The sequence below is a fragment of the Micromesistius poutassou genome, assembly GCF_964030765.1.
Source record: "Micromesistius poutassou genome assembly, chromosome: 17".
NCBI classification, from domain to species: Eukaryota; Metazoa; Chordata; class Actinopteri; order Gadiformes; family Gadidae; genus Micromesistius; species Micromesistius poutassou.
Genome location: NC_140287.1, coordinates 3,223,671 through 3,242,086, shown reverse-complemented (window position 1 = coordinate 3,242,086; position 18,416 = coordinate 3,223,671). Strand labels below are relative to the sequence as shown.

The 18,416-nt window shown below is 38.1% G+C and overlaps 2 protein-coding genes across 2 annotated transcripts; both read right to left on the bottom strand.

Annotated features, from left to right (window-relative positions):
* Positions 1–9,944: 9,944 nt before the first annotated feature.
* LOC311361874 (uncharacterized protein) lies at positions 9,945–12,301 on the bottom strand (the record flags this gene model as incomplete). Its single annotated transcript, XM_084481681.1, has 6 exons — positions 9,945–10,055; positions 10,254–10,282; positions 10,401–10,508; positions 10,979–11,108; positions 11,825–11,982; positions 12,070–12,301. 6 exons carry the CDS (start codon positions 12,299–12,301, stop codon positions 9,945–9,947), a joined length of 768 nt encoding a protein of 255 aa, XP_084337807.1.
* A 2,298-nt stretch (positions 12,302–14,599) lies between these two features.
* Positions 14,600–17,466, bottom strand: LOC311361873 (uncharacterized protein; the record flags this gene model as incomplete). The annotated part of the gene is made up of 6 exons (XM_084481680.1): positions 14,600–14,904; positions 15,103–15,131; positions 15,250–15,357; positions 15,811–16,098; positions 16,186–16,482; positions 17,451–17,466. The coding sequence occupies 6 exons, from the start codon at positions 17,464–17,466 to the stop codon at positions 14,794–14,796; spliced, it is 849 nt and encodes a 282-aa protein (XP_084337806.1). The 3' UTR covers positions 14,600–14,793.
* Positions 17,467–18,416: the final 950 nt, after the last annotated feature.

The following is an 18,416-nucleotide window of genomic DNA, read 5'->3' as shown; positions in this document are numbered from 1 at the left end:
TAAAGCTCAAAATTGCTCAGACTTTGGATTTTGTCCCGTGACCTAGGACGTGCATACTTTGTCCCAGCCCAGGTCAATTTCAACACGGCTTGGGTTTCAGTCCAGTGTGATGTCCCCACTGGCCAAGCAAACGGTGGAGACTAGCCCAGGTGAATTTAAACAAAGTGTGTACATCTGATGGGACCCAACCAAGTCCACATCGATGTGACATTACACTGGAGTGAAACCCCAGCTTTGTTTCAATTCACCTGGGCTGGTCGTATGCAAGTCCCACATCTGATGGGACCCAACCAAGTCCTCATCGATGTGTCGTTGACAGCATCCCTGGTTTGCTTGGCCAGTGGGCACATCACACTGGACTGAAACCCAAGCCGTGTTGAAATTGACCTGGGCTGGGACAAAGTATGTACGTCCTAGGTCACAGGAAAAAATCCAAAGTCTGAGCAATTTTGAGCTTTAAAAAATATATATATTTAAACACCTAAAGGGGTTATAACTGCCATCTTGACACCTGGTGGTAGCTCGAGACCATGCTATGTTTCAACTGCCTGTAGTATTTTGTGTTGTACTTTTGTTTCACTATTCGACTGTAAATATTAAAATATGTCTGAGCAAATTTGTCATCTTGTTTTTGTTTTTAGATGTATACAAACATCTTGTACTTGTAATGGCAGACACAATTTCTTTGACACACGTGTGCGAGTGTACACACATACACACAACAGCAGGAAGGAATATGCTTTTTGGCCCAACTCCAGATGCCTGCCTGCCTGCCTGCCTGCCTGCCTGCCTGCCAGACAGACAGACAGACAGACACACACACAGCCCCTAAAGTGATTTGCCTCCACTTTAGCCCCTTATCAGGAAAACAACAAATGTTTTTTATTTCACATTTTTTCTTTATTCATCTATTTTGCCTACATACTGTCTGGATAGGGGTGTGTGTGTGTGTTTGTGTGTGTGTCTTCCGGAACAGGGGTCTCACCAGCTCCACCAAAGCAGCTGTGTACAAGGCAGTCTGTCTCTCTACACTGCTGTATGGCTCGGAAACCTGGACACCCTACCAGAGGCACATACGAACACTGGAGGCCTTCCACATGCCTGCAAAGGATCCTGGGTGTGTCCTGGGAAGACAGGGTGCCCTATACAGAAATCTTTGACCGGACCTACACACCTAGCATCGCCGTGCTCCTTGCGCAGAAACACCTACACTGGGTTGGGCATGTGATCCGTATGCCTGCCCACCGCCTCCCCAGGCAAATCCTCTATAGCCAACTTCTGGGCAGCCAGAGATCTGCTGGGGGTCCAAAAAAGCGCTATAAGGACCACCTCAAAACCCTCCTGAAGCAGTGCAACATTCCACCTACAGCACTTGAGTCACTGGCTTGACTTGAAAGGGACTGAGTTATCAACTTTTCCAGTTTTCATGAGTGCAAAATGCTTTTCAGAGCGAGAGAAGCACTTTTTGACCAACAATGTGTTTTTGACCCTAACACGTGAATTGCGCTCAAAACCAATGCTCTTCACTTCCAAATGGTGTGGAATGGCATGAATAACCCTATTTAAGCTTAGTTACACGTTTGCATTGAAAGGGACTGAGTTATCAACTTTTCTAGTTTTTATGTGTGCAAAATGCTTTTCAGATCGAGAGAAGCACTTTTTGACCAACAATGTGTTTTGACCGTAACACGTGAATTGGGCTCAAAACCAATGTTCTTCACTTCCAAATGGTGCTCTATGGCTTATATAACCCTATTTAAGCTCAGTTACACGTTTGCATTGAAAGGGACTGAGTCTTCTCCAGTTTTTTGTGTGCAAAATGCTTTTCAGAGCGAGAGAAGCACTTTTTGACCAACAATGTGTTTATGACCCAAACACGTGAATTGTGCTCGACCAATGCTCTTCACTTCCAAATGGTGCTCTATGGCCTAAATAACCCTATTTAAGCTCAGTTACACGTTTGCATTGAAAGGGACTGAGTTATCAACTTTTCCAGTTTTTATGTGTGCAAAATGCTTTTCAGAGCCAGAGAAGCACTTTGTTTGTTTGTTGTATTTAATTGTATTGTATTGTAGTGTGTTGAACTCTAGCAGTCCAGGTAGTTGTAGGGGTGAGTAGCTCTTTTGGTTTGTCTCTTTTTCTCCTGTTTATTTTATAGGGAGTCAGGTTAGAAACCTGTAATCTTTGTTTTCCTTGGTTTTAGTTAGGTAAGCTAGTTTGGGTCAGACTGTTCTGTTTGTTGTTTTGGGCCATGCTCACCCTGAAGTTCAATGCTACCATTTATCTTAAAGATTGAATAAATTGGGGGGGGGGGCGCTGCTGAGCTTTAATGGAGTAGGACGTGAGTTTGGAGGCTCCTGCCGATTTCGATTAAAATTGTAATTAATCTGCGCTTTTTAGTCACATATTCTGTCTTTTTTTACTCTGCATTACTTTTTGGTTGGGAAGTTTGATTCTGAACTGCGTAAAATGTCTGCAAAAAACTCTAAAACTCGCAATACTGTTCAGACGCACCTGCGGCCCGGTCCACAAACCGCGACCGCGTGCTTGGGTGAGCCATCGGCTCCTGCACAGATCGCCGCGACTCACGCTAACCTCGACACCACCGCCCTCAGGCTCGAGTTGCTGGCCTCACTGAGGAAAGATATTGCAGATATTTTTAAGAAGGAACTTCAGGACACTCTCGGGGATGCTTAGTCTACTATCAAGCTCGACCTACAAGCGGTGAAGACACAGCTGGCGAACGATAGAGCTGCTACCGATGCTACCGTGTCCGAGCTGAAAGGTACGGTCGGAGAGATGGAGCACTCACTCACCGAGTGCTCCGATGACATCGCCGAGATGAAAACTACGATCAAGTCCCTTACAGCTAATGTAGCCAAGCTGGAAAATAAATGTGAGGACTTGGAGTCCAGATCACGGCGGAACAACATCAGGATTGTGGGAGTACCGGAGGGCCCTGACACCTGTACCACTACTGCTGTAGCCGCCTTACTGACGGAGGCGTTCGGTCTGGTAAAGGAGCCGCTCTTGGACCGGTCCCACCGGACCCTCCAACCCAAACCCAAGCCCGGTGAGCGTCCACGAGCCATTGTGTGCAGATTTCACTACTGCGGTGACTGTGTTGACGTTCTGCGCCGCGCCAGAGAGCTCCGACAGATTAAAGTCAGAGACTTGACCATCTCAGTCTTCCCTGACCACACCGCCAAGATAGCCCGGGCTCGGGCTGCATTCAACGAGGTCAGACGCCAACTCCGTGGCCTTGACGGTGCTCGGTATGGACTGATGCATCCAGCGCGACTTCGCATCACATACAACGGTGTTGAGAAGGACTTCGTTTCGGCGGAGGAAGCCAGCGGCTATGTCAAGACTCTGATCTCTGAGTGAAACAATATGTGAGCTTTTTCAATATAACATGTTTATCATTGCGCGTATACTGTTGAATAATGTCGAAATCGGTGGGAGTTTTTTCTCTCTTTTTCTCTTTTGTATGTTCTGTGTAGTCTCTGGGTTGTTCAACGCTATTGTGGACAACTTTTGGTTATTGTGGAAAACACTGCTGTCTCCTCTGTTCTGTGGTTATATGGGGACTTTGGGTGTATTTATGTTTAGGGGTATGTTGGGGGGAGGGTGTCCCACTTTGGCTCTCTATGAACATTTACATTATGTTTTTTTTTTGTTGTTTAAATGGTTAATAGCAATATAGATCCCAGCATTGCTGGGTCAGGCACACCTCTCAGATTTATCAGTTGGAATATCAGAGGTATGGGTAATCCTATCAAAAGATCTAAGGTTTTTGCACATTTGAAACGTTTAAACTCCGATTTAGTGTTTTTACAGGAGACTCACCTTCGCACTAAAGATCACAATAGATTACATTGCCCTTGGGTAGGTCAAGTCTTCCACTCAAACTTTAATTCAAAGGCTAGAGGAGTCGCCATTTTAATTAACAAAAAAGTTAACTTCTCATCCACTGATGTTATTGCTGATAGGAATGGCAGATACCTCATGGTTGCTGGTACCCTAATGCAAAGAAAGGTTCTGTTGGTAAATGTATATGCTCCGAATTTCGATGATGTTGAATTCGCTAACAGATTGCTGAGTAAGATCCCCTTCTTGAACACACACCTGCTGATCTTCGAAGGAGATTTAAATTGTGTTTTGGACCCAATCTTGGATCGGTCTAATCCTCGCAATCTGACTCAATCTGCTATGTCTAAAACATTTTCAGATTTTTATGAAACAGAATGGTCTTATTGATCCATGGAGAGCTCGTAACCCTTCTATTAAAAAATTCTCTTTCTTCTCCCAGGTGCACCATTCATACTCTAGGATCGATTACTTTTTTATTGACAATACACTTGATTTGTGCGTAAATTCATCTGATTATTTAGGTATTGTAATATCAGACCATTCCCCTTTATTATTGAATATTCAATTTTCTACCTATAAACGTAGCCCACCACTTTGGAGATTTAACTCTTCTTTTGGCAGACAAAGAATTTTGCGAACATATTTCAAACTCTATTGACGAGTTCTTGTCTTTCAATCAAAATGACTCCTCCTCAGATTCATTGGTGTGGGAGACACTTAAATGTTACCTGAGAGGTCAAATTATTTCTTACTCTGCTCTCTCTAATAAAAAGATTAATGCTAGGCTTAATATACTTGCATCTGGGATTAGTAAGCTTGATCGAAGATGTGCACTGAACCCCTCTCCTGAATTACTTAAGCAGCATGTTGAGTTGCAAGCAGAATTTGATCTTATCTCAACTAAAGAGGCAGAGCGCTTGTTACTATGCAGTCGTGGTTCATATTATGAACATGGCGACAAGGCAAGTCGTTTACTGGCACATCAGCTACGACGACAGGCCACTTCCCGTTTGATTCCTAGTATTAAAAATACTTGTGACACTATTACTATGGATCCTCTGGAAATTAATGCTACTTTTAAATCATTTTATTCGTCATTATATGAATCTGAATTTCCTACAGACAACACTGAAATGAACAAATTTCTTCAGAATCTGTCAAATCCTGTCATTGGTACTGATACCGCCATGCATCTGGACTCCCCACTCTCCCTTGAAGAAGTATCAAATGCAATTAAAGCTATGCAATCTAAGAAAGCCCCAGGCCCTGATGGGTTTCCGATTTAATTTTTCAAAACTTTTATTGGTAAATTGGCACCGCTGCTTTTATCAGTATTCAACAAATCCTTGGACAGTGGATTATTACCACCAACCTTGACACAAGCCACTATTGCTCTCCTTCTCAAAAAGGACAAAGATCCAACCTCATGTGGTTCCTATAGACCATTATCTCTGCTTAATGCTGATGTAAAGGTGTTGGCTAAAGTAATTGCATCCCGTTTAGAGAATGTGCTTCCTCATATTATATCCGAAGAGCAAAATGGTTTTATAAAGGGTCGTCAATTGTTTTTTAATATCTGTACACTTTTCAATATAATTTACTCAAAACATTCAGCTGAACTTCCTGAACTTGTGATTTCTTTGGATGCTGAAAAGGCATTCGATAGGGTAGAGTGGGAGTACTTGTTTGCAGTTCTGAAGAAATTCGGATTTGGTGATAAATTTATCTCTTGGATTCGCCTCCTTTATTCGTCCCCTAAGGCAAGTGTCCATACTAATGATGTTTATTCAGATTATTTTGCCCTTGGACGTGGATGTCGCCAGGGTTGTCCTTTATCACCTTTGCTCTTTGCCATCGCTATCGAGCCTCTATCTATTACATTAAGATATTCTCCCTTATTCAAAGGAATCACCCGTAATGGAATTGAATACAAATTGTCGCTGTATGCGGATGATTTGTTATTGTATATAACTGATCCTACACTCTCTATCCCTGCTGTTTCAAGTATTTTGAAGAACTTTAGCGCCTTTTCAGGTTATAAATTAAATTTGGGGAAAAGTGAGTGTTTTCCCATTAATACTGCAGCATGTCATATTCAACAGTCGGATTTACCTCTTCAATTTAGTCCATCAGGGTTTAAATACCTAGGTATTAATGTGACTCGTACTTTATCTAGCCTTGCATCTGCAAATTTCACTCCCCTTATCTCAAAGATTACATCTGATATTCAGAGATGGGGTAACCTCCCCCTATCATTAATTGGCAAGATCAATGTTGTTAAAATGAATATTTTACCAAAATTTATATTTTTATTCCAATCAGTTCCTCTTTTTCTGCCAAAACATTTTTTTGACTCACTGGATAAGATAATTTGTTCTTTTATTTGGGGTGGGAAATCACCTAGGGTTCGTAAAACTTTACTGCAGAGATGCAGACTTAGTGGAGGTCTTGCATTACCTAATTTTCTAACTTACTATTGGGCAGCTCACATCCATAAACTTTGCTATTGGTTAAAGTCTCCTGAGTCCTCTTGGTGTAAATTGGAACTGTCATCCTGTAGGGGATCTTCGATACCTGCTCTACTTTATTCTTCTTTACCTATAAAACCCTCTCTATATACTGATAATCAAGTGGTCCTTTACACTCTCAATCTGGTATCAATTTAGACGGCACTTTAAATTTATAGCTGCATCTTCCTTGGGTCCTTTAAATAACCATCTATTTCCTCCATCGCTTTCGGATTCGACATTTTCAGTGTGGTATGATAAGGGTATTACACAATTCAGATATTTATATGTAAATGGTGTCTTTGATAGTTTTGCCAATTTGTCATTTCGCTATGACCTTCCTGTTACTCATCTATTTCGCTATTTTCAAACTCGTAATTTTGTGGCTAAGCGTTTCCCTAATTTCTCCTCTTTACCTCCTGAACACCAGTGGGAAACCATGCTTTCATTTGTCCCTCATCGCAGAGGAATCATTTCAAAGCTGTATGGTATTATCTTAGCTTTTAGCGACCACTCTAACGCTAAACTTAAGTGTACATGGGAAAGGGAGCTGGGAATACAAATACATGAGGAGTCCTGGGAACAGGCCATAGAGAGGATACGATCTACCACCTCTTGTGCTCGGCTTGGACTTATTCAATTTAAGGTCTTACACAGGGTACATTTTTCCAAGTCTAGACTATCTGAAATATATCCGGAAGTGGAAGACAAATGTGATAAATGTCATGGCTCTCCTTGTCATCTTAGCCACATGTTGTTGTTTTTTTGTCCTGATCTGAATTGTTTCTGGGTGGGTTATTTTGCTATTATGTCCTCTGTTATTGGGGTTAATCTCCAACCTTGTCCTCTGATTGCTATATTTGGGATTCCTGACCCTACACTTGCACTTAACCCTACACAAAAGGACATTATAGCTTTCACATCCTTACTAGCAAGACGTTCCTTATTGTTACATTGGAAGTCTGTTAAATATCCTTCTATCTCCCAGTGGCTCAAAGATGTCATGTTTTTTTTGAGACTTGAGAAAATTAAGTACACGTTAAGAGGATGTACAGTCAAATTTTTCTCCAAATGGCAACCCTTTATTTCCCATTTCACTAATTTAAAGGTACTACCTAATTGATTGGGTGTCTGTTATTGTTATGTTTAAAAAAAAAAAAAAAAGGAAAAAGGTAAATTGTATTTCCGTGGCTGTAGTATTGTATTGTGGTTTTCCAATAAAAATATTAATTTAAAAAAAAAGATTGAATAAATTAACGTATGTTGGACTGCAGCTCTGTGTGCCTGGTCATCTTTGGGAGTGGGGGAAAGAAGGGAGCACCCTTTGTTATGTTTGGTTCCCCTAGGCCAGTCGTAACATAATTGGGGGCTCGTCCGGGATTCTCTTTCGTTGTGTCGGGTGAATTCGCATAGTTTTCTCATGTTGTCTCTGCTTGTCTATTTGCCAGTTTGGTAACACTTTATAATAACTATCCGTTATAACTAGTTAATAGATCATAAGTAAACTGTTAATTAATGAGTTATTAATGACTTGTTAAGTGTTTGTTAACAGTGTTTGTTAAGGATTTATAATGATGCTTTGTAGATAGTTAATAGATCATTAATAAACTGTTAGTTAATGAGTTATAAATGACTTGTTAACTGTATGTTAATGATTTATAACTATACCTTATAAATTAGTAATAGATCATGAACAAGTTAGTAAATTACTTACTAATGACTTGTTAAGTATCAGTTAATAGTTTATATATGTTATTGGGACGTTATTCTAAAGTTGCAACTATTCCTCATTTACTAACAGTTAATAAATGAGGAATAGTTGCAACTTTAGAATAACGTCCCAATAACATATATAAATTATTAACTGATACTTAACAAGTCATTAGTAAGTAATTTACTAATAGCTTGTTCATGATCTATTACTAATTTATAAGGTATAGTTATAAATCATTAACATACAGTTAACAAGTCATTTATAACTCATTAACTAACAGTTTATTAATGATCTATTAACTATCTACAAAGCATCATTATAAATCCTTAACAAACACTGTTAACAAACACTTAACAAGTCATTAATAACTCATTAATTAACAGTTTACTTATGATCTATTAACTAGTTATAACGGATAGTTATTATAAAGTTGTCAGGATTCTAGTATGGACTCTTGTTTTTGTCTCCCCTACCTGCTGGACTGAACACCCATGTCCTTATTTGGGCAACTTCCTGCCTTTGTTGGTTTCCCTCCATTTTCTGTTCACCTGTTTCTCATTTTGTTTTGATTGGGAGAGTATTTAGACACTGCCCTTTCTGTTCAGTTTGTCAGATCGTCACGTTATGTCCTGTGTGTTCCTGACTGCCACGTGAACTCTTTAAAAGAGAATCTACTGTTTACTATTATATATTGTTTTGGACTAAGTCTTCTGCCCATTGGTTTTGGATTTCTGGCCTGTACCTGTTCGTCTGCTACCGTCTGCCTGCCTGCCCGTTGATGAACTCTGCCTGTACCTGGATCTGACTTGCCCGCTGGACTGTTTATGAATAAATCCTTTCTGCAATTGATTCCCGTTTTGAGTCGTGACAAAAGTGTTACCCAAAAAAGGATAGTAGAAGAGCCATCTTTGGGAAGATATTGTTTACATGAAGTGAAATATCTATATTTTAATATGCTTTGAAGGAATAAATAATGGTGGCATTATTTTTCCTGGCTGTGCCCCTGTGTATAACTGTATGGCTACATGAATAGTCTCTCTCCTCTATCCATCCAGCCACACTTTAAATTTATCCATTGCTGTGAATGGTTAAATAAATATGTAAAATATTCTTAATTAGCTGTCCTTACAAACAGCAACTGAAGAAAAATAATCTATGTGAAGAAAATCATGTTAGGGGTCTCAGAGCATCAACTGTGGTTGGTGCTCTGACTGGCTCCTTCCTGTTACTTCCTGTTTCTACAGAGAAAACCAATGAGGTGTGAGAACTAGCCTGCCTTCTTTTCTAGCTAACTATCCGAAGTTATAGCAGACATGCTAGAGGAAGAGGATGTACATGTCGCACGACCAACAATGACCACAATGGAACACAACTTTTTGTAAACTTTTTTTTTTGCTATTTTGATGCCATCACTGGCAAGTGACTTCAGGTAAAAGGGTCTGCTGAAGATTCATGTGTATTAAACATAATATTGGTTTGTAAAACATAATGGTGTATTCATTGATCAATGCTATATATATACACAGACCATTTAGGCATATTCAAGAACAAGGTAACAAAAAATAAACAAGTTAAATATCATAGATAGATATTGACATATACACATATAAAAATGTGTACAAAATATTAATTTATATAGGCCTATGATGGAGATAGATTCTGTACAAATATTGTATGTCCAACATTTCGAGAAAAATAAACTTACATATTGAACTTACTCTAACCCCTCATTATAAAATATCTGCAGGATCATCCATGTCTCTCTGACTCTCCGTGTTTGTATTTTTATTATCAGGATCTTGCCCAAGGACCACCTGACATTAGTAGCCAGGGATTGAACCAGCAACCCTCTAAGCCCTTATTGGGTTCAGTTCCATGTCAGCGGGTTCTAAAGGGAGAGTAGGGGGTCCTAATAGACTCACATTCATATAGATTGCAGCAGCTTGATCACAGTTTGGACTCTAGGAAGAAAATTTCAAATATAGTTCATGTTTTGTGGTTTAGTTATATTATAAACAATGTTTTATATTATATTGATATGTTAAATTATCTTTTTTGTCAAAAGTATACATTTGGCATTTTAAAGAATAGCTAACAAAGTGGGTAGCAAAATGTGAATAGCAACCAATTAGGAGAGTATAATGTCTAAATTGGCTTACCTGGTCAGAATGGACTTTAAGGTGATTGTTTACAGAAAAAATAACCACACACAAATATAATAGAATAATACACAAATAATAATATAATATAATATAATAACATTTTATTTGTTTTATTAGGTCAAACTGGAGACTAATGTGACTTACTCTTTTTCCTCCAGCAATAATAAATGACCAAAATGATGATAGGAATGACGAAGACCAACCGACAGAGGATAATTAATTTCTCATAGTTTGGGTTGTTGTCACGAAAACCTGTCAAGAAATAAATACAGAGAAAGGGATCAAACAGTGGAACTTTATCATCAACATGCAGAAAACATAAACTCCTAAAGTAGAAACACACCAACCAGCTGCAGATAACTATAGAGAAGATGGCCAAAGAGAGACAGAAGTGCAGGGACATTGTTTGATGCACTGCCTGATGCACCGGCTGACGTAACGGGGGTGAGGGACTTATCAACATCATCGAACAGTGCCACTCTAACTTCAATAACTGTAACGATAAATTCCCTACACCGCTATGCATGGGTGTCACTGATGCATTGAGCCAAATTAATAAAAGTCATTAATGATGAATGGCGTTCTGTTTGAAGGGTGTTATAGACGGCACTGTATTCATCGGTTTTGTGTGAAAAAGCTATAGGACGGCATTAAAATTTTTGAAAGATTTAGGAAAATTTGCTAATTTGCCTTTTCCTAGTAAATATTTGCTCTGACCTTACCAGCATCTTTAAAACACAGAGTTTTTATCTCCATCGTGTAATTTGACCAGCTCACTTTGTTGCTATGGTTACAGGTGGCAATTGAACCATTTGACAGGTAGAGGTGGAGAGAGACATCAGAGGTCACAACTCTGCTGGATCTCCTCCATCCTCAGAGCAGGTTTCATCTGACTACAATTCTGAATGTAGGATGTCTTGAGTGATAAGAAATGCTTTCAATTAAAAAAAAAAAAAAAAAAAAGTATATATTAGAGGTACTGTAGGCAATTGTTTTTGTGTAGTTGGTTAAAAATGGCATAGCCATCCGTCAGCCATTAGTGAGTGAAATGTTTTAGGTTGATGGCGCCCATGCCTCTGTATAAGACTTTTGATTTCAGCCTTCCCTGATTCGTTCAAGGAATACATCTTGCAGGTCAATCACAGGTGAGTGAAATGCAACACTTCTCAATTTGTGGAGACACTTGAGGAGGGAGCAGAGAGGGAGGGGACGTGTTTTGGTTGTTTTGTTTCAAAATCTTGCTCATTTCACTCATTTAGTCTCTCTCTCTCTACAGGTCTTGAATCGTATACAGCAACTGTAATACCACACAACCAATAAAGTCACTGGTATTTTGGATTTCTTAATATCTACTCATGCTTGTCCAATCATACACTGGGACAAATTTAAATACATTTGTAATTTGCATTTGTCCAATCAATATTTTCCCCGATCTTACCAGTATCTTTAAAACACAGATGTTTTATCTCCATCGTGTCATTTGACCAGCTCACTTTGTTTCTATAGTTACAGATGGCGATCGAACCATTTGACAGGTAGAGGTGGAGCAGGACATCAGAGGTCATGACCTCTGCTGGGTCTCCTCCATCCTCAGAGCAGGTTTCATTGGTGCACGTGAAGGTGGAGTTTAAGGAGGAGCTCTGAGTGCTACAGGTCACGGTCACTTTACAGGATTCAGGACTGGGAGACACAGACGACACATTCAGGACCACTGGTGATACCTGCTCTGGAACAAGGAGATTTATAGAGCATTAAAACACAAACAAAGAAACGGCTTGCATCAAATTCCAGTACTCTGTTTCAGTGAACATACCTTGAACTATGACGTGGTATTCAGCAATAACTTTATCTTCTTCACTACTTACATCTAGAGCTTGGTAATGTCCACTGTCAATCAATCCTAGGTTTTTTATTTGCAATGAGTAATTATTTGTTGAAAACTCTGTCCTGTTTAGAAAGAATTTTTCTGTCTGCCCTTTGGGAGAATGTCTTATTATTCTCTGTCTTTTAAAGCGCCATTCAAAGACACCGGTGGGTTTTGGCATTTTTAATTCCATGAATAAATCTTTTCCTTTGAGCAAATAAACTGCAGAGGAATGATGTTCTGACCCTGTAAAAAACAAGGAAAGATTACACAGGAAGTAATTTAACAATGTGCATACATTTATTTGTCAAGCTATATGATGTACTAACACAATGTCACATTTAATAATGCAAGCTATAAATCACCACTTTTCAAATCAAGAGCTAAAACCAATCCATTTCCAAGAAGGTTTTAAAATTGGACTACCACATAAATACAACAGGAAATGCTACATTCAATTATTTACATATAGTCAATAGAAAATAGGTGCATTACTTACTGAATAGCCTGTTACATTTGTATCTATGTTGTTTTAAGACTTGAAGTAGGATTTTTATTTGAATGTGCGATTCATTTATAGCTGAATTCTAGACCTATTCCATTAGAAAGCACAATCTATATTGTAATATATAATCTGTAAAGATGGACGTTCATGTTAAGCAGATAACTTCTAAAAAATGAAAGCAATAGGCTACATTAATCAGAGACAAATGGTAGAAAAATGTGGGTTTTACCTTGTAGTCCTATGAACCAATAGATTAGATATAGAGCAGAGGGAAATATAGACCATGAATACATGTTAGATACTGTTACCCTGCCTCGTCAGAATGAGGAAATTAGAGAACAGCGTCGAACCAGAGGAGTAGATTTAGGTTGGTGGGGGGGGAGAAGGGAATACGTCCCCCCTGATATTTAGAGTGTTAGAACGTTTTACTTTTTTTCACCTTTAAAACGTTTGTCACTCAGTACATGCACAAAAAATAATAAAGAAAACAATAAAAAAAAAGAATAAAATGCTACATTTAATCATTTCAATATTTTCAATAGAAAAAATGTTTTGTAAAGATGGATTTTCACCTAAAACAGATAACTTGTTACAATGAAAGCAATACTCTACATTTATGAGAGACAAAAGGTTGGAAAATATTTTGGGGTTTTACCTCGAAAGCCTACGAACCAATAAATGAGATATAGAGCAGAGATACATGTTAGATACCGTTGCCCTGCCTCATCAGTCAAAATGGGGAAATGAGAGAACAGCATCGTACCATGGGCATCGTTTTTAGTTGTGTAGGGGATACGTCCACCTCAATATTTAGAAAACATCAATTTGTGTGAAAGAAGCATAGGACCGAAGCATAGGCCTAGTGCTTTTATTATGAAAAACCTCTAAGAGGTTTCCCATAGATGCATTAGATGCATATAGAACAATATAGAACATATACAATTTCTCTAACAGGGGCAAGCCTTTTTCTTCAGCACTGGCGACTTTTTTTAATCAGTAAAAATGACACCCACACACTCTCCAATAGATGATCAATGTTTTAATCGGTTATGGCCCAAATATGTTGCATTATTGTTTTCATTCAGCTTCAGATGTGCATGATTCCTAAAATCAATCCATAACACAGATATGTGTGATATGTTTGGAATGTGTAAAATAATGAAAAGAGAAAATGCTCTGCAAAATAAGAAAACAATACAAAAAAGTATTGTAGAAGAGCCATCTTTGGGAAGATATTGTTTACATGAAGTGAAATATCTATATTTTAACATGCTTCAAAGGAATAAATAATGGTGGCATTATTTTTCCTGGCTGTGCCCCTGTGTATAACTGTATGGCTACATGAATAGTCTCTCTCCTCTATCCATCCAGCCGCACTTTGAATTTATCCATTGCTGTGAATGGTTAAATAAATATGTAAAATATTCTTAATTAGCTGTCCTTACAAACAGCAACTGAAGAAAAATAATCTATGTGAAGAAAATCATGTTAGGGGTCTCAGAGCATCAACTGTGGTTGGTGCTCTGACTGGCTCCTTCCTGTTACTTCCTGTTTCTACAGAGAAAACCAATGAGGTGTGAGAACTAGCCTGCCTTCTTTTCTAGCTAACTATCCGAAGTTATAGCAGACATGCTAGAGGAAGAGGATGTACATGCCGCACGACCAACAATGACCACAATGGAACACAACTTTTTGTAAACTTTTTTTTTTGCTATTTTGATGCCATCACTGGCAAGTGACTTCAGGTAAAAGGGTCTGCTGAAGATTCATGTGTATTAAACATAATATTGGTTTGTAAAACATAATGGTGTATTCATTGATCAATGCTATATATATACACAGACCATTTAGGCATATTCAAGAACAAGGTAACAAAAAATAAACAAATTAAATATCATAGATAGATATTGACATATACACATATAAAAATGTGTACAAAATATTAATTTATATAGGCCTATGATGGAGATAGATTCTGTACAAATATTGTGTATGTCCAACATTTCGAGAAAAATAAACTTACATATTGAACTTACTCTAACCCCTCATTTTAAAATATCTGCAGGATCATCCATGTCTCTCTGACTCTCTGTGTTTGTATTTTTATTATCAGGATCTTGCCCAAGGACCACCTGACATTAGTAGCCAGGGATTGAACCAGCAACCCTCTAAGCCCTTATTGGGTTCAGTTCCATGTCAGCGGGTTCTAAAGGGAGAGTAGGGGGTCCTAATAGACTCACATTCATATAGATTGCAGCAGCTTGATCACAGTTTGGACTCTGGGAAGAAAATTTCAAATACAGTTCATGTTTTGTGGTTTAGTTATATTATAAACAATGTTTTATATTATATTGATATGTTAAATTATCTTTTTTGTCAAAAGTATACATTTGGCATTTTAAAGAATAGCTAACAAAGTGGGTAGCAAAATGTGAATAGCAACCAATTAGGAGAGTATAATGTCTAAATTGGCTTACCTGGTCAGAATGGACTTTAAGGTGATTGTCTACAGAAAAAATAACCACACACAAATATAATAGAATAATACACAAATAATAATATAATATAATATAATAACATTTTATTTGTTTTATTAGGTCAAACTGGAGACTAATGTGACTTACTCTTTTTCCTCCAGCAATAATAAATGACCAAAATGATGATAGGAATGACAAAGACCAACCGACAGAGGATAATTAATTTCTCATAGTTTGGGTTGTTGTCACGAAAACCTGTCAAGAAATAAATACAGAGAAAGGGATCAAACAGTGGAACTTTATCATCAACATGCAGAAAACATAAACTCCTGAAGTAGAAACACACCAACCAGCTGCAGATAACTATAGAGAAGATGGCCAAAGAGAGACAGAAGTGCAGGGACATTGTTTGATGCACTGCCTGATGCACCGGCTGACGTAACGGGGGTGAGGGACTTATCAACATCATCGAACAGTGCCACTCTAACTTCAATAACTGTAACGATAAATTCCTAACGCCACTGGGTGTCAGTGATGCACTGAGCCAAATTAATAAATGTCATTAATGATGAATGGCGTTCTGTTTGAAGGGTGTTATAGACGGCACTGTATTCATCGGTTATGTGTGAAAAAGCTATAGGACGGCATTAAAAATTGTGACATTTTGAAATAAAAATAAAAAATAATAAATATTTGCTCAGATCTTACCAGCATCTTTAAAACACAGATGTTTTATCTCCATCGTGTCATTTGACCAGCTCACTTTGTTGCTATGGTTACAGATGGCGATCAAACCATTTGACAGGTAGAGGTGGAGCAGGACATCAGAGGTCATGACCTCTGCTGGGTCTCCTCCATCCTCAGAGCAGGTTTCATTGGTGCACGTGAAGGTGGAGTTTAAGGAGGAGCTCTGAGTGCTACAGGTCACGGTCACTTTACAGGATTCAGGACTGGGAGACACAGACGACACATTCAGGACCACTGGTGATACCTGCTCTGGAACAAGGAGATTTATAGAGCATTAAAACACAAACAAAGAAACGGCTTGCATCAAATTCCAGTACTCTGTTTCAGTGAACATACCTTGAACTGTGACGTGGTATTCAGCAATAACTTTATCTTCTTCACCACTTACATCTAGAGCTTGGTAATGTCCACTGTCAATCAATCCTAGGTTTTTTATTTGCAATGAGTAATTATTTGTTGAAAACTCTGTCCTGTTTAGAAAGAAGTTTTCTGTCGGCCCTTTGGGATAATGTCTTATTATTCTCTGTCTTTTAAAGCGCCATACAAAGCCACCGGTGGGTTTTGGCATTTTTAATTCCATGAATAAATCTTTTCCTTTGAGCAAATAAACTGCAGAGGAATGATGTTCTGACCCTGTAAAAAACAAGGAAAGATTACACAGGAAGTAATTTAACAATGTGCATACATTTATTTGTCAAGCTATATGATGTACTAACACAATGTCACATTGAATAATGCAAGCTATAAATCACCACTTTTCAAATCAAGAGCTAAAACCAATCCATTTCCAAGAAGGTTTTAAAATTGGACTACCACATAAATACAACAGGAAATGCTACATTCAATTATTTACATATAGTCAATAGAAAATAGGTGCATTACTTACTGAATAGCCTGTTACATTTGTATCTATGTTGTTTTAAGACTTGAAGTAGGATTTTTATTTGAATGTGCGATTCATTTATAGCTGAATTCTAGACCTATTCCATTAGAAAGCACAATCTATATTGTAATATATAATCTGTAAAGATGGACGTTCATGTTAAGCAGATAACTTCTAAAAAATGAAAGCAATAGGCTACATTAATCAGAGACAAATGGTAGAAAAATGTGGGTTTTACCTTGTAGTCCTATGAACCAATAGATTAGATATAGAGCAGAGGGAAATATAGACCATGAATACATGTTAGATACTGTTACCCTGCCTCGTCAGAATGAGGAAATTAGAGAACAGCGTCGAACCAGAGGAGTAGATTTAGGTTGGTGGGGGGGGAGAAGGGAATACGTCCCCCCTGATATTTAGAGTGTTAGAACGTTTTACTTTTTTTCACCTTTAAAACGTTTGTCACTCAGTACATGCACAAAAAATAATAAAGAAAACTAAAAAAAAAGAATAAAATGCTACATTTAATCATTTCAATATTTTCAATAGAAAAAATGTTTTGTAAAGATGGATTTTCACCTAAAACAGATAACTTGTTACAATGAAAGCAATACTCTACATTTATGAGAGACAAAAGGTTGGAAAATATTTTGGGGTTTTACCTCGAAAGCCTACGAACCAATAAATGAGATATAGAGCAGAGATACATGTTAGATACCGTTGCCCTGCCTCATCAGTCAAAATGGGGAAATGAGAGAACAGCATCGTACCATGGGCATCGTTTTTAGTTGTGTAGGGGATACGTCCACCTCAATATTTAGAAAACATCAATTTGTGTGAAAGAAGCATAGGACCGAAGCATAGGCCTTGTGCTTTTATTATGAAAAACCTCTAAGAGGTTTCCCATAGATGCATTAGATGCATATAGAACAATATAGAACATATACAATTTCTCTGACAGGGGCAAGCCTTTTTCTTCAGCACTGGCGACTTTTTTTAATCAGTAAAAATGACACCCACACACTCTCCAATAGATGATCAATGTTTTAATCGGTTATGGCCCAAATATGTTGCATTATTGTTTTCATTCAGCTTCAGATGTGCATGATTCCTAAAATCAATCCATAACACAGATATGTGTGATATGTTTGGAATGTGTAAAATAATGAAAAGAGAAAATGCTCTGCAAAATAAGAAAACAATACAAAAAAGTATTGTAGAAGAGCCATCTTTGGGAAGATATTGTTTACATGAAGTGAAATATCTATATTTTAACATGCTTCAAAGGAATAAATAATGGTGGCATTATTTTTCCTGGCTGTGCCCCTGTGTATAACTGTATGGCTACATGAATAGTCTCTCTCCTCTATCCATCCAGCCGCACTTTGAATTTATCCATTGCTGTGAATGGTTAAATAAATATGTAAAATATTCTTAATTAGCTGTCCTTACAAACAGCAACTGAAGAAAAATAATCTATGTGAAGAAAATCATGTTAGGGGTCTCAGAGCATCAACTGTGGTTGGTGCTCTGACTGGCTCCTTCCTGTTACTTCCTGTTTCTACAGAGAAAACCAATGAGGTGTGAGAACTAGCCTGCCTTCTTTTCTAGCTAACTATCCGAAGTTATAGCAGACATGCTAGAGGAAGAGGATGTACATGCCGCACGACCAACAATGACCACA